This window comes from Zootoca vivipara, chromosome 4 (assembly GCF_963506605.1).
Source record: "Zootoca vivipara chromosome 4, rZooViv1.1, whole genome shotgun sequence".
Taxonomy (NCBI): domain Eukaryota; kingdom Metazoa; phylum Chordata; class Lepidosauria; order Squamata; family Lacertidae; genus Zootoca; species Zootoca vivipara.
Window position 1 is genome coordinate 29,086,289 of NC_083279.1, and position 22,932 is coordinate 29,109,220.

Sequence of the window (22,932 nt, forward strand, 5' to 3'; positions counted from 1 at the left end):
TCTATGACTAGATCAAGGCAGAAGACCACGCAGGCTCAAAATCCCACAAGCTGAGATCATGCCCAGATGTTTCTAATGAACTGCAGCTCTCTCTGATTCTGTTATATGGCAAGTTCTCACCTGAATCACTGGACCTCCATTCATGGTAACATAGCCTATTTATGGCAACATAGCCCATTACAGCATCATCCCTATGCCCCTGGTTGATATGGAGCATAATAGCTCCTACTGAATTGCAGAAGTTAAGAAAAAGAAGAGGCCAAAAAAGGAAAGAGAGATGGAGGCAGCTTGGGGGGCCTCTTGCTGCAGGGTGCACATTCACCTTTTTTATTCACAGCCCTTTTAGGAAAGGAACTGAGGTTAGTGAGCTAAAACACACTTAGAAAAAATGGTTTGAAATTTTCACTATTAAGTCAAATTTTCAAGTAGCTTGTTATCGGTTTACTAATGTCAAATAGGAGCCAGTGGCATTTCCCAAAGTGAGTGATCTGTTCACAGTTCCTTCAGTCCCAACAATAACAACAAAAATATGAAGGATTCTTATCTCCAAAAAAAGTCTATAAAGCATATGTATATAAAGTAATTGCTTAGTGACCTTATAAACTCAAAAGGAACAAGTTGATTTTGTTTCTGCAAATCTGAAACTCCATACACAAACTGAACATTCATAGGTACAATGGCAGTTAATTCATCCTTTCACTGGATTTATTGCTTCCATCGACCATCACTCTCACAGACAGGTTTATTACCCTCCTGAATCAGGCAGAGAGCCATTCATGAGTGGAACATTTACATTTAAGTCTTTCTGAAGGGAGGAAATCAACTCCCTCCTATATCAGGATTACTCCATTACCAAAAACTAAAAAAAAAGAAAACTAAATGTCATCGCTTCTGGCATCTATTTATCTCACAAAGTTCCAGGCAAGATAGAGTCTAGGAGTGCCTACTAGTCCTATAATGTACACTGAGACAATTGGCTCTTTTGGCCATAGTCTTTCCAGACTTCTGTGCTGAAAAAACACATCCAGAGGCACTTAGGGATGAAGCAGAAAAGGAAATCACTGCAGTTTGTGTGTTCATCTGAGATCAGGAAAGGAAATCAGTCAATAAATACCATTGTTGGCATTATTATCTCCCTTGGCTCTCAGACTCACTACTTGGACTGTAGGCTCAATAATTCATGAAGACTTTATTCCACAATTGAAACATAGTTCAAGATACAGGTAACAGAAACAATTGTTCAGAAGTAGGGCTCTGAGAACGCGGGTGGCGCTGTGGTCTAAACCACAGAGTCTATGGGTTGACGATCAGAAGGTTGGCGGTTCGAATCCCCGCAACAGGGTGAGCTCCCGTTGTTTGGTCCCAGCTCCTGCCCACCTAGCAGTTCGAAAGCATGGCAAAGTGCAAGTAGATAAATAGGTACCGCTCCGGTGGGAAGGTAAACGGTGCTTCTGTGCACTGCTCTGGTTTGCCAGAAGCAGCTTAGTCATGCTGGCCACATGACCCGGAAGCTGGAAGCTGTCTGCGGACAAATGCCGGCTCCCTTGGCCAGTAAAGCGAGATGAGCGCCGCAACCCCAGAGTCATCCGCGACTGGTCCCCAGGGGCGTAGGAAGGGAAGGGTGATGGGGGTGCTCTGCCCCGGGCAGCGTGATCCCAAGGGTGCCATGGCGGCTGCCCGCCCCGCCCCCGGAACTCGCAGCGCGCCCCTCTGGGCGGCGCGTCCCACCCCCATAACATGCCCCCACCCGTCCGGGCAGCACCCCCGCCCTCAGAACGTGCGCCAGCCCCCCCGGTGCCGGAGCATGAAGCTCCACCAGTGGGGATCCCTTTACCCTTTACCTTTAGGGCTCTGAGATACATGGCTAGGAACAAGGTAAGACATTGTCCCAACACTTGACATGCCCTGTTTGCTCCCATTTTGAAAGGTGCAGCAGGCACAACCTTTCTTCAGTTCTCAGCCCATGCAATGAAACTGGGCAAGCCAACAGGCGCTACTGGAAGTAGGGTGGGTCTGCTTCTGTCAGTGCATGTAATAGTGCATCCTTGGAGGCAGGGCCTGAATTTGCTCAGCCAGCTCACTATCCAACCCAGATTCCCCCCGGTTGTTTCAGCAACCTCAGCCTTAAGGTACGGTAATGACTGACTTGCTCAGCTCCCCCTTCTCCACTTGGACGAATGGCAACATCTGGGTGAGAATGTCTCCTAACGGACTATCTGCAACCCTAATTCCAAGAGACTCAGTAATCTGCTTCCATTCTTCCTCTGCCTCTGACAAATCCTGCAAGGACTACCCCTCCTTGTCTGTCACTGTGGGGCTCATGACATTGTCATTTAAATTTATTTATTTTTAATCTGCAAACAGTACATAATTCATGAGTTTTTTCAATAGTTCAGTGTTTCCTTTACAATGAAATGAATGTAGCTTCATAAATAATGACATATAACGGAAAATCTGATAGAAACTGAACTGCAGCAGAACGGAAACATTGCAAATTCTGACAAAGTCAGAATGGGAACCACTGTCTTCTTACATCCCTAATAACATCAGTGGCAGACTTTGGGCTCTCAAACTTCAGCGGCTCCCTGTGCAACGGCAGAATTCAGCAGCACCCATCTGCCCACCTTTCTTACACTTTTCTACAGCATTGTGGTGGTGCCCCCTCCAGTGCAGCCAAATTTGTTGCGCTACCCTAAAACCGCCTCTGGTAGCACTGTAACTTTATGCCAGGTTTTGCTGCATTGCTTAAAGATACCACTTTTCAGTCTACCTGGTGTATGTAATGAAGTAGACTCTGTCCTATGAAAACTTATGCCTCAACAAGCCATTCCCTTTTTTTGAACTGCATCACCATTTGTTTTTTAAACTCAGAAGGGTGCCAGAAACAGTGTGGCACAGGTGTGTTGTGGTTTCAAGGAGAGAGAGACACCACACAATTTGAAAACGGGAGATAAGGAAAACAGCTATTATTCCGAAGGTGCCACTCTTGCACTAGATACAAGATGTTATGGCTGTCTTCAGGCACTGCAAACAGATGACAGCAACAGACACAGGAATTGCTCTTGTTCTGCTTTCATATAATGACTGGAACAGGAATTAATGTACTGTATCTTCTGAGCTGTAACGTTTGTGAGTAACAGATGTGGGTGGATCAAATATATATCTCCGCAGGGTAGATGCATGGCACCCTCCTTTGAGCATCACACAGGAAATGAAGGTCACTAACATGCCCCCTATCAACTAAACACATTTTTCTTTCTTTTTTACATATAAAATTAGCTCCATGGTTGTATGGAGAACCTGCAAATGGATGTGTTTGATTTCTGCCCTGTTCACCTTAATTGTTGTGAGGAGCAGACCCTATTTTATATGTATAATTAAAGAAAACCCCCAATGGCATACAACAAAGGAAATATATTTTTATGATTTATTTATTTTTTAATTCTAACCTCTGGGGCTTCTTTTTCTTAGCATCTTTATACTGCATCAGTGATTCCTTGTAATATCTGCCCGTGGGAATCCCCCTCACACACACACCTAGACAGCCTACCAAAAATGTACCAGTTTTATAATGAATGAAGTAAGTGTTTCTTGGAGTCATGGAGGTCTCAAAAATTGTGCTGTGAAAAGTCTGATATTTATCCTTAAACCAAATATCTGGCACAAAATGTACTAGCTTAATTGTACTGTTTCCACCTGTTTACTTTGAGCATGACTTGAGGAAAGCTAACCACCTACTGTTAAATATTATTGTGCTCACTTCAATGGCTAGAATTTTAAAGACAATGTCATGCATTTATGAATGCCCTTTTGGAAGTCCACTCAAACACGCACACACATGCACAGCACATTAAACTACTTTTTACTTAGAAAATAAACACCTTTGGTAGCTTCCTCTACAGAGCATACACACATCCTTAGACAAGTCTGTTTCTTTAGATCTAAATAGTTAAATCTAACTATGTATAGCATATTGATGTTAGAGATACTGTACATTCAAATGATAAAAATATAAAAAATCACACAAAATAGGGCTTCCATACATCCAGATTTTCATGAACAAATAATAATAATAATAATAATAATATATTATTATTATTATTATTATTTTATTACTATTATTATTATTATTATTTATACCCCGCCCATCTAGCTGAGTTTCCCCAGCCACTCTGGGCAGCTCCCTACTGAGTGTTAAAAACAATACAGAATTAAATATTTAAAAATTTACCTAAACAGGGCTGACTTCCGATGTCTTCAGATGTCTTTTGAAAATAGTTGCTTATATCCTTGACATCTGATGAGAGGGCGTTCCACAGGGCGGGTGCCACTACCGAGAAGGCCCTCTGTCTGGTTCCCTGTAACCTCACTTCTCACAATGAGGGAACCACCAGAATCCCCTCGGTGCTGGACCTCAGTGTCTGGGCTGAACGATGGGGGTGGAGATGCTCCTTCAGATATACTGGGCCAACGCCTAGCCTGTCAAAAATAGTGTCTGGGCGGAATTTCCTAAAATCACAAAATTGTCTGGGGAAACCTATGTCAGAAATTTCCTTTAAAATAGCTGGAAAACTTTGTTTGTTTTGGAAAAAAGAAAAAAACCTCAACAACTTTGCCCAAAAAAACCTCTCCAGTTTTTCACTTTTAGAAATATGGCAACCCTACACAAATACTATTTGAGATATTTATCAGGGTGAATCAAAATATACTGTTTCCCACATCCCTGTCTAGTAGAGAATAGGTCCTAAGTGTCTTTTCTCGCAGACTTTTGCATGTGTTTGTGATATGACAAAAATAAAATATTAATGGATGCTAAAAGTAGAAACTTTTTTTTTTTTTACAAAAAAGAAGTATTGGCGATTAACCCATTTGAAATATGTTTTGCTTAGGTCAGCTCTGCAGTATAGTAGTTTATTACAGTAAATGGTTTGTTGATTTGTACTTGGATGATACAGACACAGGAAGGCAATGTGAAATACTATAAATTAAATATTTAGAATGAGACAGGAAGATAAGATGATGTAAGTGTTGTGCAGAATTTTTAGAAGGCTAGAGAAAGATAAGGCAGTATAGTTTACTGTCTTTGCTTCTTTCTTTTGATGACTGTTTCTTTTCCAGAGGATGCAATCTTAATCAAAACCTTACTTAAAATATGTAAAGAAACAATAACCTATCTCTGAGATGAAAAAAAAAGTCACAGGAAATAAATGGGTTTCTTTCTGAGGTTATAAATTGGTGCTGGGTATGTTTGAGTGCAAGGTGAAGGCAGAATCCATTTGGTTGGAACCAGCTCTTTTATCTCTGAACTGATGTTAGGAACAGAGAAAATGTAAATTCCTTACTGGAATTTCAACAAAAGGCAGTGGATGTTTCATTTGGGTTCTTTTAATTTTGACTCCTTTTCTTTACCTTTTCAATCATTTGTAATACACTTTGATGCCCTTCTCTGTCTACTGAATGATAATAATAATCATGTTTAGTATTTCCAGAATGTTCCCCCCCCAATAGAACTCAAAAGTGTTCTGCATACCTTATATCAATGGTCCCTTTGAAGGATGTTGATACTCTTTGTTATCGCCGTTGCTACATCCAAGTTACACATGGAAAAAGCTACGGCTGAGAGGTTGCAACTTGTCAGATAGGGCAATCCTAGTAGTTCTGGCAAGCTGGCAGCTAGTTCATGCCAGTGGAATGTTAATGTAGTTTAGTCGGGATCCTATTTGCTCTTTGCAGCAAGGTCAAGAGGAAAACAATAGCAGTACAAAAACTATAGAGCACATAGCAGTTCCCACTGTCAGTCCTCCAGCAACCATGGCAAGATTGTTGGCTTCCACTGATCATGGAGTGTTGTGGTGGCATGCACATACATAGCACAAGCCACCGGAGACACAAACCCACGCATAATAATGGGGAAATACCTGCATGTCAAAACCCAGCCCTACACAATACACAACCTGGCAGATGCAAAGACACCATGATGCCCTCGCCAGTATCAAGCACAGCGGCACATGCAGCAAGTGCTAGCAATCTATAGACTCCAGAGATTCCTGGACACAGGGTCTGGATCTCCTACTAGAAACCATCCTTTTGAGTGCAGAGTACGAAAGGAAAGACACTACAGCAATTAGGCTCGGCTTCATGTTTTGGGTGTGGACGTCCTGGCCTTGACTTTTGCTGGCATTTGCTCCCTACCAGTTGCCAACTGGCAGACTGCCTGCCCATCCATGGTGGTGGCTCCAAGCAGAACTCTGAGCCTACACAGTGAACTATCCTTACGATTGCTTACTGTATACACTGGGAGCAACATCATTATTGGTGGGAATAGGCCTGCCAGGCTGCTCCACAGTAGCATGCCACGAGAGAAACGGAGACAGCAATGAACAATTGTCAGCAACTGCAGCAACCTGCCTGAGCCTAGATGTTCAATAGGGATTGGTGATAACATGACTGAGAGGGGGCCACATAAGACTTGTTCTCATGGCTTTGACTGCAAAGTAGGGGGTGGGAGTTAATAATAATAATAATAATAATAATAATAATAATAATAATAATACCTTTATTGTCAATATACAGTACAACCTGTGTACTATGAAATTAACACTCAATCTCACTGCACTCTGTGTGCTTGTCGCACAACACACCAACCCCGAAAGTCAGTTGCACTATCTTATTTTCCATTCAGCAGCCTAGCAGCCCACGGATAGAAACTGTTTTTTAGCCTGTTGGTACGACTATATCTCCTGCCCGAGGGTAGAAGATTAAAGAGGTGCTGGCCGGGGTGTGAATCGTCCCTGAGAATTTTTCTCAGTAAAAGGAGCATATAGGTAAAAAAACTGGTCATAGCCATAACCCACCCCCACCCCCCTGTAGTATGCTAATTTTGGTTTTAATATTCTAGGGCACCAAGCATTTGAGGTGCAAATCAATGTAGAAGTACTCCAATTTTCGTACTACTGGGAATCTGTTTATGGGAAGACATACTTTAGTCTTACCACAATATTTTGGAGCTATTTAACACATCATTCCAATGAAACAGCAAATTGCTGAAAAGTTGCAGGTGTGATTTGTAATCCAAATTTACAAATTAAAATTACTCCTTCCTTCTTGCATCTCCAAATAGATTTAACCTTATGTTAGTTTAAACAATTTGTCTGTAATTGTAAACTTTTCAAAATCCTTTTTGGTTTACCTCTCCATTCTCCGCTAATGTTGGTTAAGAAATTCTGTAATTTGAGTAAATAGAGAATTAATACTTTTGAGAAGGATAGAAATGTGTTGGGCAGAAGGCAAACTAACAAGAGAATGAATTCTGGCATTTGTCCAATTCAAATAACTAGCACTTTGCAGGGGCGGGCAAACTTAGGACTGAGGTCATAATATGGAAAAAGTCTGTTTCACAGACTTTTTACATTGAATATGATCCAGGGTTTTTGGTTGTGTGTGTGTTTAATGCAGATCCTATTAACATTTGAACACTGAAGCTCGTCCAGGCATGAGAGATTTTAGAATATTATCATTTGCTCTTTTTTCTTTTTTGCTTTTTAACTGCAAAGATTTTCAGTGACAACTTCTCTAACTTTACTTTTAAATTGGTTTTTGAAAGTCAGTCCATGGGATCTAAATAAACCTTATTGTACAGAATGTGTATTTTATATGCTCATCAATTCTTATTTTGATCTATTTCTTTAAATTTACAAAAAGCAGGAAAATAAAAATAGAAATTTTAACCACTATATAATCATGTCATTCCGTTATGATCAGTTAATAATTTTGAATTTTAAGTATTTTTCACTTAAGTTAATATATTTTAACAGACTAATTTTTATATCTAACAAGGCAAGCTACTACATTACATTGCATCAAGATCTGGTCTTGGATTTGACTGAAGCTATTTATTTTTTATTGTGGTGAATATAACTACTTGCATCGGTTAGGATGTTGTTGCAAGCAAATATAGTAGCCTTTGATTTTATAAGCCACAACTGGAGTCTCCGTTCTTCAGGGTAAGAGTGTTTCCAAATTATCATTACAAATTGTAGATCCTGTATTAAACATGAGCCTTGGCTCTAAGTATTTATTTTGGTTTGGTATATTATGCATGCATGCAGTTCTGTTTATGATGTCTAAACTCTTGTTAAATTCTCCCATTGAAACTAGTGGGGCTTAATAGGAGTTAACTCTAGCTAGACCATGCCCACATTTTGAATGTGTTTCTTTTTTTGCAGAGTTTTGAAACACAATTAGTGTCTCAAAGTGAACAAATTAATCAGACTAGAAATTGATTGAGGATTTTTTTATGTATATGTTTTTTAAAAGGTGTGTTACAAACTAAGCACAAACTGCATAATATATTCCAGAAGTAAGAGCAAATATTTTCATAAACGGATGGTGGATTCTCTTGGTATCCTTTTTAAAACGGTACTTAATCATTTTACTGTTTTAAAAAAGGATACCAATAGACTTTTCCAGATGTTATTATTATTATTGTTCTTTTTTATGCAGTTTCCAGACAGGAATTCTTTTCTTTATGATTCAGGTGCTATGATTTATATTCAGTCGAAGATAGCAAAGCAAGTGGGAAGCAAAATATTATAGGACTGAATCCAACTGCTGAGCAATCTCTTGCCAAGTGATTGATGAAACTTTTGTCATTGATTCTTTTTGTCAAGATTCATTGCATCATAAATTAAATTGTATATCCACTAAATATGGGTTCTGAGATAAATTAAGGGCTCAGAATGGCTTGGTGTTTTTTTTACAGTTATGCAGGATCTGTATAATATGCAACTATGAACAAAATACCTTTGTTCTCTTTCTAAAGTCATATAAGGTTCATTGAAAAGAACGTCAGCTTTAGACACAGGAAACCTAGTTCTAAACATGGGCACACATCAGTAAATAAATGTTGTTATTAATTAAATATTTCAGCAGATAAAATTTAGGCTGCAAGTTTTAGTATTACTCCACCAGGTCATCTCTTAGGATAGAGGCGGTGCTCACCATAAGACGACGCTACTACTACTACTACTACTACTTACTACTACTACTACTACTATTTTATTTATATGCTGCCCATCTGACTGGGTTGCCCCAGCCACTCTGTGTGACTCTCAAGAAAATATTAAAAACACAATAAAACAGCTACCATTAAAAACTTCCCTGTACAGGTTTGCCTTCAGATGTCTTCTAAAAGTCAGATAGTTGTTTATTTCCTTGACATCTGATGGAAGGATGTTCTACAGGGAGCGCACCACTACCAAGAAGGCCCTCTGCCTGGTTCCCTGTAACTTCACTTATTGCAGTGGGGGAACCGCCTGAAGGCCCTCGGACCTGGACCTCAGTGTCCAGTCTGGACAATGGGGGTGGAGATGTTCCTTCAGGTATACAGGGCCGAGGCTATTCAGGGCTTTAAAAGTCAGCACCAACACTTTAAATTGTGTTCATAAGTGTACTGGGAGCCAATGCAGATCCTTTAGGACCGGTGTTATATGGTCCAGGCTGCTGCTGCTCACAGTCACCAGTCTAGCTGATGCATTCTGGATTAGCTGTAGTTTCCAAGTCACCTTCAAAAGTAGCTTCACATAGAGTGCATTGCAATAGTTCAAGCAGGAGATAACCAGAGCATATACCACTCTGGTGAGACAGAGCCCTATACTCCACTGCCATGCAGAATGGAGCTTTCAGCTATGCGTTACCCACATATATTAAACCTAGAAGTGATACTTGAGGAAATATACAGATAAAAATATTTGAGTATGCTCTAGAGCAGGCATGTCAAACATGCGGCCCTCCAGATGTTTTGGCCTACAACTCCCATGATCCCTAGCTAGCAGGACCAGTGGTTGGGGAAGATGGGAATTGTAGTCCAAAACATCTGGAGGGCCGCATGTTTGACATGCCTGCTCTAGAGGAAGAGATGTTCATTCTTTCCCTCATTCTTTCAGCACATGCTGAATACCAGAATACCAAGGAGTTACCCCATTCACTGAAATGGCAGAGATACTTCCTCAAGCACATTGAATATTGCATATCCAATTACAAAGCAAAGTACCACATTTATCTCTGCTATAAAGTAGCTGGAGAAATGGTTGCTGTGGGGAAATATAACAATGAGAATCCACCTGGAGTCACTTCAGGCCAGGGCTAAGCCATATGTTTTCACAGTACAATTAAAAGCAACAGTTTTAGGATGCTGATTCCACCCAGTCTTTTAATCTTACCTGTTCTGGGGATATTTGCCAGTCTTTTACAGTCACTGTTTCCTTCCTTATCCATTTCCTCCTTCCTTCCTTCCTTCCTTCCTTCCTTCCTTCCTTCCTTCCTTCCTTCCTTCCTTCCTTCCTTCCTTCCTCACAAATCCAGGCCTATCAGGAATCATATACAAGATGATATGTTATGAAACTAGTCAGCTTTTGTGATGAGGTGATGTCGGTAAAGGCAGGGAAACCCATTTTCAGTGAAGGGCATGCTTCCTATTTGATCACATGGACAATCCTAGCCAATAAGGAATTGTTGTAAACCTTTTGCAGTAAACCCATCAAATGCCCCAAAGGGGTTTTTTATGATGATTTTGATGGCTTTAACAAATCTCTTTCTACTTCAGACATTACATTTTCCAATTTGGATGCCAGTCAGGTATACCTTGTACTTCATAAAGTGAGAACTGAGTAGTATAGTAATTAGAAGTATGAGTACCAATGGACCCAATGGAATTTGTTTGCATGTAAACATGCATAGAATTTGTGCTATTAAATTCCTCTAGGGAGAATTTTAAAAACTAAAGTTATTGATTCAAGATGTGGGAAAACCAATTTCTGGTCAAGGCATTGCTTTTCGTTTCAGAAATGGTGTTTGGCAGGATATGTTACTACATGTGAAGTCTGTTGTATAGGACATGATGTGTGGTAAATTGTTTTTTCAACTATTCCAAGCTATTGGTGCATAACACCAAGGTTGCAGGCTCTATCCCCATATGGGATGGGGTTCCTTTCAACTCTACATTTCTGTGATGAAGTTGTGGAATGCCTTCTTTTTAAAAAGGTGTTTCAATGAATAATAAGCTATGAGTCTATTAGTATTTGATTTCCAACATTTTGCTACTGCTCAGTATGTCATGTGCTAATTGCTTAAAGCCTCGCCTTCCATTCCATGTTTTATAATGACATTCCCTTTTAACATATATTTTTTATTATATGCTGCTTCTACATGGAATGCCCAGTGGACTTTTACCCAGGTTTTTCTATTTAATTTAAACAATGTATTTTATTTAAACACTTTACACCGTGGTTTGTAAGTGGTGTACAATGAGGTTGCCAAAGAGATGTGAAATCAGATAAAATTAACCATAGATGACTTAAAATGCCTGCTGAATTTTTATAAAGGCTTCATCTAGTGCTGTAACTTTAACAGGGAGTGGGCTTGTCTACTCTCAGCCAGGAGGAAGGTCCACAGAATTGGGCCCTCAATACTGAACGCATGGCTCCTGCTGGATATGAGCTGAGCCATGAGGGACTGCCGACAGTGACACTCAGAAAGACCTTAGTGATCAGGCAGGGATATAAGGAATCAGGAAGTCCTTGAGGTTTCCTGGACCAGATTTTGGACCCGGTCCAAGGATAGCACCACATAGAACACAATGAAATAATAAGCCTTGAGATTAGCAGTGCATAAATCACAATTGCCCCAATCTAGAAAATGAGCTTCCTGTGGATGTGTTGAGGGATAAGAACTTACATTTGAACACATATCCACATTCTGATTTTGTTCTGTGAACCACCCTGAGACCTCTGGGTGATATATAAATTCAATCAATATATCAATCAATTCAGGGCTGACAGACTGTGTGTAAATACTATTTTATATGCAAGTGCTGCTGGGTCAAAATGTAAATAGAAGAAGTGTACAGCTTGCATAAATAACATTTCAAAATAAGGGGGTGGCAGACACTCAGAAGGCAAAGGTTTGACCAACAGACCACACATACTCAATTCTCTGAAGTGCAAAGATACACGTACAAATTTTATTTTATAACACTGTGGCCAAGTAGAACCATAGAAAAGTGAATGCTAAATAGTCTTCAGTCTCTCAGGTGCCCTGGTAGGTGTTCAGAACACATGACATCACTCAAAGCTGTGTCCCACATGAATACAATGGAAACATTACAAGCCAGGAGAAAGAATTAATGTCCAAATTGGAGCAGAATTCCAAGGAGGTGGATTCCTGAGGTAGAGAGCAGAACAGGCATCCCCAAACTTCGGCCCTCCAGATGTTTTGGACTACAATTCCCATCATCCCTGACCACTGGTCCTGTTAGCTAGGGATCATGGGAGCTGTAGGCCAAAACATCTGGAGGGCCGCAGTTTGGGGATGCCTGGAGCAGAATATCCATAATGCACATGGTAGGCATTACAAACATGTGGTACTTTTAACATCTCAAGTCAATACATTTTCACTGGAAAACTTAACGTTTGTGTGAGCTACTTAATTGTTTTGCTGTGTGTCGGGTGATGAAGTCTATAGGCTTCTTTCTTCGCACTTACCTGAATTTTGTGACGCAGTTTTCCAATCAGTGTTCACAAAAACGTATGTATTAGGGGAAAATGTGCATAAAAATAACTGTAAAACAAGATAGAAAAATGCATTGCATTCGGAGGAATTGCTTGCAAAAAAGGTGTACACTAGTCAGTTGCATATAAACGTGTATAATTAGGAGAAATTCACACCAAAATGCTGAAGAATTTTCATAAGGATTATAAATAAGAAATAAAAGATTGCTGCAGAAATGTGGAAAACTGGCTTTAAGATTGAAAGCTGGGAGAACCAAAATTGGCAGATTGTTCCACCCTTGTGGGTGACCAAGCCCAAAACACTTTCTCTGCTTCTTGGGTTTGTAGCCAAGTCCAGAGCCATGAGCAAAGACTCAAGTATGTGCTTGTGCAAACAGGTGGTCAGTATCCAAAAGATGGCAGTCCAGGACAGGTGAGGCACAAGAGCCCCTTCACTTTAGTGATGCGTTGCTCAGGGCAAGGCAAGAGTTGCACAAGGGCAAGGCAAGCCTCTGTTGGCTCCCCTGAACAGCAGGTTTCTCTGATCTGAAGTTAAAGATCCTGACATCATTACATGTGATGTTAACTATAAATCAGGTTCAAGACCATAGCACATAGGGTGGTAAGATGACCTTTTACTATGAACCACAGTTCCAGGGAAAATCTCTCTGAAAGGCTGCTATTTGATGTATGAAATTACATAGTAGGAAATTGGTTTTCTTGTAACAAAGTTTTCTCCGTTTAGTCAACTAATAATGTAGAATAAATGCATCATATGGATATTTTTCAGCTGTTAACTTTTACTGATTGCTAAATGTATAATCACTCATGTTTTTCAAAGACCCACTTATTTACAGCAGAAAAAAATAGCACATATAAAACTCAAAACTAGTGATTTTTTAAAACTTTCTTTTATAACTAATTAGGCTGAAGTACAGCACACAACCAATTAAACATAAGAATTTCACAGAATCAATATCTTGTTTTAAATGTCAGCTAATTAGCTTGTTTATTGCAGTCTCTTGATACAGCAACTATAACATTACCTCTGAAATGTATCCTACAGAATTAATTGGTTGTTTAGAAAACTCTCTTAATGAATTTGCTTGAATCAAGAATCTTTAACAGGATGTGCACAATGACCTCAGTGCTTAAACCCTTTCATAGGGGAGGGGTTCAGTTAAGATCTGATTAAAGAGCCACAGTTTTAAATCTGACGAATTAATGAATTGATCCTACAAATTAATCAGTCTTTTTGGCCCTAACACAAACTGAATAAAACTTGAGCTTTAGGTCTAAATCTGAAATACTATTTTTAATGTATATAATATCCATGGTGTTTTCCAGAGAAAAAGCAAATCCTTTTCTTAAAGGTACCGCAGAACCTGCTCTTTTTCATCATTCCAACAGCAAAGCCCCTGATTTATGCTCAGATCATCTCCTGCCCAGACTTCTACATCTCTCTCTCTCATCCCCTATCCTCTTTTGTCTGATCTCTCTTCAAACACAGCTGCTAAAACCATTATATTTTGATTGCGTCATGCTTCTTTTAAGATTATTCCAACTCTCCTCACCCGTTTCATTCAGCACAAACACCTTGTTCCTGGTCTCAAGAATCTCAACAGATATGCCTCACACTATTTTTCGGCTGTTATCTTTTTCAATACATCCTTGCCTGGGACCTTTGTTCTTCTGATTTGTTTGACAAGATTTATATACTACTTAATTGACAAAATGCCTCTGAGCAGTTTTCCTATGTTATAACCTCTAAGGATGTCCCACATTATTCAGCCAGCCACATCTAATATCAAAAGCTGTCCCCCTAAGCTGTGCCAAATTTCGCAAAGGCCTACAAAATTTCTCTTGACTTCTCTTTTGCCCTGTTCATAAACTCTACAACTTATTCCAGCAAACATATTGTGCCTTTTCCCTCTTGTTTCCTGTTTTAACTCCCTCCCCCAATCATTCTGTACCAGTTTTCTCCAACCTGATGCCCCCCAGATGTTTTGTATTGCAGCTACCAGCATCCACAACCATTTGCCAGAGGCTAATGAGAGCTACAGTGCAATAAAATATGAGCATCAGGTTGGGGAAAGTTGTCCTACGCTATAGACGTTTTGGAATAGGAATGGTTCTGACTCGTTATTTTGCTATGAGAAGCACCATGGGGTTGGATCCAGACTAACTAAGTTGTGTTCAGTTCCCATTGAAATAAATCAGGTGTAAATCACCATGCTGACCTAACCTGTTGAATTCAGCGGGACCAAAGTTCAACAGGAACTTAGTATGGATACAGTCCCACGAATATTCTACAAATGATATGTAGTACTCTATATAACTGTTCAGATCTCTTAATTTTGCTTTGCCATATCCAAGGTAAAGTGTAAACCTGTGAAAATAGCTGAGGAAGCAAATTATTTTGAGAAAAGAAAAATAAAGGCTTTGCAATTAACTTGACTGGCAGGGAGATACCACTTTCAGCAAGCTGGTAGGCAATTTGTAGAGTGTTAACACCACGGAAATAATATAATGTATCACCACATATTACAAAAAAGGCAGCAGCAGGCTGTTACCAGAAACTGAAGGAGTATAAACTTACCAAAATAGCTGTTAATCACTAGCAACCAGAATGGACTCAATGGAATCGTAGGAAGCAAGATATGACTAGGTAAACTGAGTAGCTCCCTTGGACACTTTATTGCTTAAACCTGTTTCCTCCTGCGGTGGTAAGTGATTAGTCCTGAAACTTTGGCAGGCTCCTTGACTGATGGGAATGTTTAGGCCGGTGCAGAGAAATAATCTTCTGGTAAGTGGCCATCGTTCTTTTGCTTTCATACATGCTCTCATTTTTATGTGGCCTCTTTGATCCTAAAGTGGGATTATGTTGTAGATCTCTTTCAAGCTTTGAACAGTAAACGTGTCATATTTAAGAAATTATTTTGCACTATCTACCGCCAAGGATGTAGACAAGTGTTGTGGAACTGTATTATAATTATTTTGTCCTTTTTAGCAATGTTTCAGAAAAGTTGGGTTCTATTTTGTTTCTTTTTTAGAACGTTTCTGCACTGAGGCCTGGCCTGGTTTAGGTTTAAGCTCATATGCTATGTGAGAGCGGTACATAATGAAAACTATTCAGTGGAGATGCAAATTTTGTTGCAAATTGTTGTTGTTGTTGTTGTTTAATCATGCCCTGCCCACTCCAACCCCAGCACAGAAATGGAAGTGTTAACTTGCCAGGATTTCGGAACCCTTAGTCCAGAGTCCCTGGCAAGCTGCTATTTCAAGGAATCTTTATGCTGGGAATTTCCTGGTGGTAAGGCTTTGGGGCGTAAGGAGAACCCTGGACACCCGACCATCTTGTTGTTGATGATGCAACAAAAAGTGGCTGCAGAGCAAACCACGGGCCCCCTCTATATGCTGGGCGAGCAGAAAGCCTAGGAAACCATCCCCCGGGCTTCCCCATCAGATCTTGGCAGTAAGGGGAACAAAGTCCCACAGTGAGGCCCACCAGAGAAGGTGAACAGGCTTTTGGAGCAGCTCAGAATGCAAGGGTTTCCCTCTCAAACAACAACAACAACCCAATGCCCAGACAGCCAGCCCTTTCGCCAGCCATTTATTCTTCCCCTTCTCCCACCTCTTTACCTAAACTTACCAAGTTGTGAGGACAGAAGAAAGGAAAGACGGAGGAAGGGGCTGGTGAAAACCAAGTACTGTTTCTAAGCTGCTCCTCATTTTTCCGTGAAGATCTCTGAATCAGTGGTCTGTTACTACTGCTGTAAAGTCTGGGAAGTGTAGCTGGTAGGTGAGTTGTGATAAATTAAAAACTACGCTTTCTAGAACCAGGAATGGGATCCTAAAAGTTGAGGAAGAGTAAAAATTCCTCACCACCACCACCACCACCAATTTTGAAAAGCCTGAGGCATTTCGAGACAAGCCAATATTCAGAGGGGAGGAAGTCTAGCTCAACCCATTTCTGAATTCCCATCTCCATCGCTAATTTCACATTCTGATAATGTGACTACTCTGTCAGAGCTTGACTACACATTCTACTCACCACATGAAAAGCAGCTCTGTGCAGCCAAACTCTGCCTGTAGAAAATTCTGAAGGCTCCTGGGGTTGGGTGGGTCATATTCCCAGTTTCTTTCCAACTCCCAGGGGACAGTTAGTTCCAACAGCTTCTCCTTCCTGTGTGCTTGAGGGTGAGTGATTTCTGTCACCTCCAGCTTTCTCTGCCTGTTAGTGAAGTAGTCTCAGAATTCCCAACAGGCACAAGCTCTCACACAGTAGGAGCTGACATAGAGAGTGTAACATGTAGGCAGGCTCTTACTCAGCGTTGCATTTCAAAATGCAATCAATACATTGGATATAATCAACATGACAGGAATGTAACAGTTCATTTACCAACCCTTAATGGCTTGGAAAGGAAAAGCAGAACTGTGAAGATGGATTCTATCCAGGTGGAAAATTGCAGCTATTTATTTCTCTTTACTGAGATTGCTAATTTTGTTACAGTGTATTGCAGCTTAGTTTTTTCAACAATTTTGCTTTTATGTTTTGTAATTAAATCTTGCATTGCTATATTTACTTTACAGCAATGTCAATGTGGTGGGCTATACCATGTATGTTCTATTTTAATTAGTATTTGCAATATTCATTTGTGGTTTTTAGTACTGGAATTTAGGAATACAAATGTGTGTTTTAACTTCCGATTCTGTACTATTTTATGTGCCATCCTTTTATGTACTAATAAGAAACTCCAGTCCTTGCATAACCAAAGTGGAACCATCCAGAAACTATAAGGGAGGTATAAATAAGGGAGCAATCCCGAGCACAAGAAGCTGTTGTAAAGCTAGCTAGGGTAAATTAAACCATCATAAAGTCACACCATATTCACATTCCATTCAGCAAGCAGGGCTACTGCTGCTTCTCTGCCTAAGCCTAGTTCTCTGCCTAAACCTGGCAGAGGGAAAACAAGCCTTAAAAATAATGTTCTATGCTAGGTAACAGGATCCAGTTAAACTGGTTTAGGATCCATTCCAGCCAAGTCCCACTGTATCCTAAAATATTCATCCCAGTGGATCTTGCCTTAGGAAACAAATGAACTGGAGGTGTAGAATGGAGCCACTGACTGGATTCCTGAACACACGCTCTCAAACTGCAACATTTTGTTGCAGGTCACCCATTGATGACAAACTCTTTCTTCGTGTGCCTTTCTTACGTATCCAAAACCAGCAAGAGGAGAGACATCAGCATACTTGAGGAATCCGCAGTGAAAGAGCAGAACAAATGCTGTTGCCACTCATGAGGCATAATGTGGAATACAGAATTGTATCTCACTTTTTAAATAATGCCATTCTATGGGAAACATTGGCCTACGAGTGCTTCAACTGGAAAACATCCTTTACCAAAGGTGCCGCGGACTGTGAAGAAGCACAAACCCAGGACGAAAAGGAGAAATGAGCTACCGTAAGAAGAAAGCGCATTTGGCAAACCACTCACCGTGATCAACTACCGCCCCGGAAACTTATGTCCCCACTGTAGAAGGATTTGTGGATTCAGAATTGGCCTCCACAGTCACTTACGGACTCACTGTTAAGACCGTGTTCATGGAAGGCAATCTTACTCGGCTACAAGTGATTGCCAAAGAAAGAAGAATATTGCTTATAATGTCATGTCGTTGCAAAGTGTTATTAAAAAAAGTGGGAGGGTCTTAATTCACATGGGAAGTAGGGGGATTTTAAAAATATATAACAAAAAGTCATGAGCCCAGGATGATGAGCTACTGATGCAGGTTGGTGGAATGGAGTATCCTGTAGGAAGGCATGCTGGAACAACTGAATAGGAATACTCTATGTCAGCATTTGCTTCAGGCCCCACTTCTACTCTAATCCACAACAGAAGGTTTCTAGAAACATCCTAGTGGGCTCCACTGAAATATTTGCAAATTGTGTGGGTTGTTTTTTTAATCATTCACCTTCCTATGCAGGGGCGGAGGAAGGGGGTGGGTGGGTGCAGTCCGCCCCGGGTGTCATCACTGAGGGGGGGTGACATTTGGCACACCACTCACCTGCGACTCACAAGCCTATCCCGAGCCGTTGGGGGAAAGGGAGGAGGCGCGTCGCCTTGCCGGCGGCCTTCCCGCCTTCCCCCTTTGTTTTGACAACTCAGGGGAGGCTTGGGAGTCGTGGGTGGGCGGTGTGCTGTTGCCCCCCCTGCTCCTGGGCTGCTTCCTGGGGGGAAAGCCTCCCCCGAGCTGTCAAAAGGAAGAGGGAAGGGAGGAAGGCAGCCCGCCATGGGCGACTCACTCCACCCCCGGGTGCACAGCATGTGCCCCGCTCCAAGTGCCGGAGCAGCTAGCTCTGCCTCTGTTCCCACGTTAGCAATAATCTTCTGGGTTTTTCCCCTGTTTCTTTCTAAACAAATAAATGGTGTGGTTTTCAAAACATGAGCAGCAAAATTATACATTAGATTTTTAGCATGTGGAATTGTTTGAGTGATAGAGTTGCCACAACAGCTTGTTTAAAATGGCAGCTTCGTTGATACTGTGTTAGCAGATTGTCCTAAATGAAATTCATGCTTTGGATGTAGATACGCATTAGGCAAGGTTAACCATCTGTTGTGTGATGGGAAGAGGATAAGAGCAGTAAATTTCACTTCATTAACACTGATTGAAACATGTGTCCACCCATTATTCGTGAAGTATTTATGTTTTGATAGTTAGATATCTTTTCTTAATATGATAAAAGAGTGTGGTTGTGTTTCAATAGATTAATCTTAGCACATATTTTTCAAAGGTATGCCTTTTCTTGGAGTTTGCAGTAGATGGTTCATTTTGCAGAAATAAAAAACCAGACTCTGCATGTTTTCCAGTCAATATTTATTGATGTTAGCTGATTTGACTCACAGTCAGAATGCATGCAAATTTTCTCAGAGAATAATGGCATCCCAACTAATGGGATATTCCTTTGAACTGATTTATTATTATTAAAGAAACACATGACCCAGTTTGTCACATGTTTGTGATTCTAGGAGAATTACAAATATTATCACTTACCCTCTGTTTTCTATTTTCAATTCATGCCAAGCAGCTTCATAGGAATTCTGGTACTTGTCTGCTGCTTCACGTTTAATAGATTTTATTTCACCTTTCAAATAAAAAGATACCAGATCAGGGTCAAGCATTGTTAAGAAGCCTGGAATAACAAAAAGGTCTTTGTCTGGCACTGAGAATATGACAGTGGCCAGGTACGCTTTCCTGAGGAGAACATTCCAGAAACATGATTCTGTCACTCAGAAGGCTCTCTGCCCAGTCATCAAGCCAATACCTCAAGCAGTTAACTTTGGTTAAGCACCAAGAGGAGATACACTTCAAAATACTTGGGAGCGCAGGAAGCACGTGACTACTGTGTAGGTAGACACTTTGAGGATCCCTGATACTGTGTGAAGTGTTAATTGCCTCTAAGCTGGATTGTGACAGAGTCACACTTCTGGACTTAAGAGATAAATGATACCAGTGACAAAAAAAAAACCCCGAGTTCATGCAGAGTTGTCAAGTATTGTACTTTTTATTGTCTGTTATGTGAATTTCTACTATGTAGAAATTATATTTCCTAGCCCCTACTTTGCATACCATTTGGGGGTAAATTTGCGGTGTTGAGGTCTGATTGCTATTCAAGTGTAACAGCATTTCCCTTCTCCTCAGTGGAAGCAAGTCTCATTGATGAATCTTTAGCATGCACCAAGCTTAGTTTTTTTCTGGTTGCTTCTGCTGTCCACAGGATGGCACTCTGTTGTGATCCTAGTGGGGTTAGGGCCTGTGTAGAAAGCAGAGTGACACAGGCCTGGAAAGAAGGGGGAAATAAGTCCAAGCACAGTGTTAGAAACTGAGATATGAAAACTTAGGAGCTAAATGGCAACCTAAACCTATGTTATGGGAGCCACAATGGAATGTCTAGGCACACTTTTTTAATAACAAGAATACAAAGCTGAACTGCAGCTAAAATCTTATGTTCGTTTATCACATGGTCTAGTTGTCATCCGAAGACTGCAAAAAACAAAGCCATGTCTCCCCAGCCCAGCCCCATAATATTCTTATGAGGGGCCCTTCTCCAGTCCTCAGAGAGTGGCTGGAAGTGGGGAAGAGGAAATAGATTCTCCTCTTGTTCTAGCAGTGGCAGTTTTAATCTGAAATCTTAGGCACAGTACTGCTCCTAGAGCTCCGAAAAATGCTGGCATTAATGAAATCACCTGTCGCAAAATCCGCCTAGAACAATGGGACTTTCGAACGCTGGTCCAGAGGCCTCAAAAGTAGGATCGCATCTCTCCCAAATGACCACATAGTTTGTTGCCTTTCAATGATACTCTGGGGGGGGGGGAGAGTTTCACTTTTCATCCAGACAGCACAGCTGCTGAAACGGGAATGGGAGGAACTTCTCCACATACAAACCTTTACACACCTGTCTCCAGGCTCAAAACAGGGGCTGTAGGAGTAGCCAATAGAGCAGCTTGTGTGGGTTGAGTAGGATCTCTGCATATTGTGGAGGAGCGCTTCAGGTTTCTGTTTTGTTCTTGTTTCTATACTGGCTTTTGATAATGTCGCTTTGAGTCACTTTTGTGGGGAAAAATAAGCATCACTATGGATGATTAGAAAAGGTGAAAAACCCTTCCCTCACAGATTCCTGAGCCAATCAGGAGAAACACTGCATGGACTGATAGCCTGGCTCCTGTGTGAGATAACCAGCTATTTTCTTGGGCCAGTTCCCGCACACCCCATGCTAGTGTGCCTGATATGCTAGCCCTGCCAGGTAGCATCCTTACAGGCCTCATACACCCGCCTCCTCCTCTGCTTGCTTCCATTATTGATTCTTCCCTCTAATATACTTGGCGGCAGCCCCCATCATGTTTCTTTTCCTGAAAGACCTGCCTCCCTTTGTACAGGGACGCTGAGTGAGCAGGCCATTGTTGTTTATTTATTATTTATTATTGACCAGGCCTTGGCCTGGTGAAACCAGGATCTGGGTGCTCTCCACCACCCACGCAGCATCAGATCCATGTGTGCACTTGGTACGATTCACCAACGTTCTTCTTATGTCATAAGGTAAAGGTAAAGGGACCCCTGACCATTAGGTCCAGTCGTGACCGACTCTGGGGTTGCGCGCTCATCTCGCATTATTGGCCGAGGGAGCCGGCGTATAGCTTCCAGGTCATGTGGCCAGCATGACAAAGCCGCTTCTGGCAAACCAGAGCAGCACATGGAAACTCCGTTTACCTTCCCGCTGTAGTGGTTCCTATTTATCTACTTGCATTTTGTTGTGCTTTGGAACTGCTAGGTTGGCAGGAGCTGGGACCAAGCAACGGGAGCTCACCCCGTCACAGGGATTCGAACCGCTGACCTTCTGATCAGCAAGCCCTAGGCTCAGTGGTTTAACCCACAGCGCCACCTGGGTCCCTTCTTATGTCATAGTGCCACATAATTAAGAGGCTTTTATTATCTAAATTATATCTGAATTGTTTTGTTGGTCTTAAATGTAGGTCATTTGTTGCTTTCTCTTTCCAGGATGTTAGAAGATGACCTCAAGTTGAGCAGTGATGAAGAGGAGAACGACCAGGTAACAAAACTAAAGTTTGTTTGTTTTTTTAATATAAAAAGTGCATGATCTAATGATAGAGGTATGCTGATGACATCATAACTCATTTAAATATTTCACAAGAAGCATTTCATACAAAGCTGAGGATCCAGTTAATAATGTGTATAGAGTTATAGCTCTTGGTTGGTATCCAATGGTGGCGCAACTGGAAGGCAGCTGAACTTTCCCTTCATAAGAATTTCTCCTGGGAGTCAGGGCAGTCCTCTGAGCAGTGATGGCTGTGTCATATAGAGCTGCAGTAAAATGGGGAAATTGTCCTAAATCTAGTGAAGAGGTTTTGCTCCACCCATGGCTGTACTGGCTGCAGTGGATGGGAGTTGTCATCCAAAACAAGTGGAGGGCAACCAGTTGTTAAAGGCTGCCATAAGGGGTGGACTTCTAATGATATTTCCTCATAGCCTCTGCCTCGCTTTCTTCCTAGAAATTAAAGCACTGTTTGGAACAAGCCCAGACAATAACATGGAATTTTCCAATGAAATTGTATGGCTACAAAAGCAGATAATGTGTGGCAGCATGAAAATGCTCTCAATGTGTTGTTGTTGTTTAGTCGTTTAGTCGTGTCCGACTCTTCGTGACCCCATGGACCATAGCACGCCAGGCACTCCTGTCTTCCACTGCCTCCCGCAATTTGGTCAAACTCATGTTCGTAGCTTCGAGAACACTGTCCAACCATCTTGTCCTCTGTCGTCCCCTTCTCCTAGTGCCCTCAATCTTTCCCAACATCAGGGTCTTTTCCAAG

At 41.2% G+C, this 22,932-nt stretch overlaps 1 protein-coding gene across 5 annotated transcripts in view; it reads left to right on the forward strand.

The window, feature by feature from the left end:
- AFF3 (ALF transcription elongation factor 3) overlaps window positions 1-22,932 on the forward strand; it is a 226,647-nt gene that overhangs the window by 132,540 nt on the left and 71,175 nt on the right. For all 5 annotated transcript variants that reach the window (XM_035114249.2, XM_035114250.2, XM_035114252.2 and 2 more), the window contains one exon: window positions 22,103-22,154. In XM_035114249.2, the coding sequence (XP_034970140.2) occupies window positions 22,103-22,154 (52 nt within the window). The remainder of the gene's footprint in view (window positions 1-22,102; window positions 22,155-22,932) is intronic.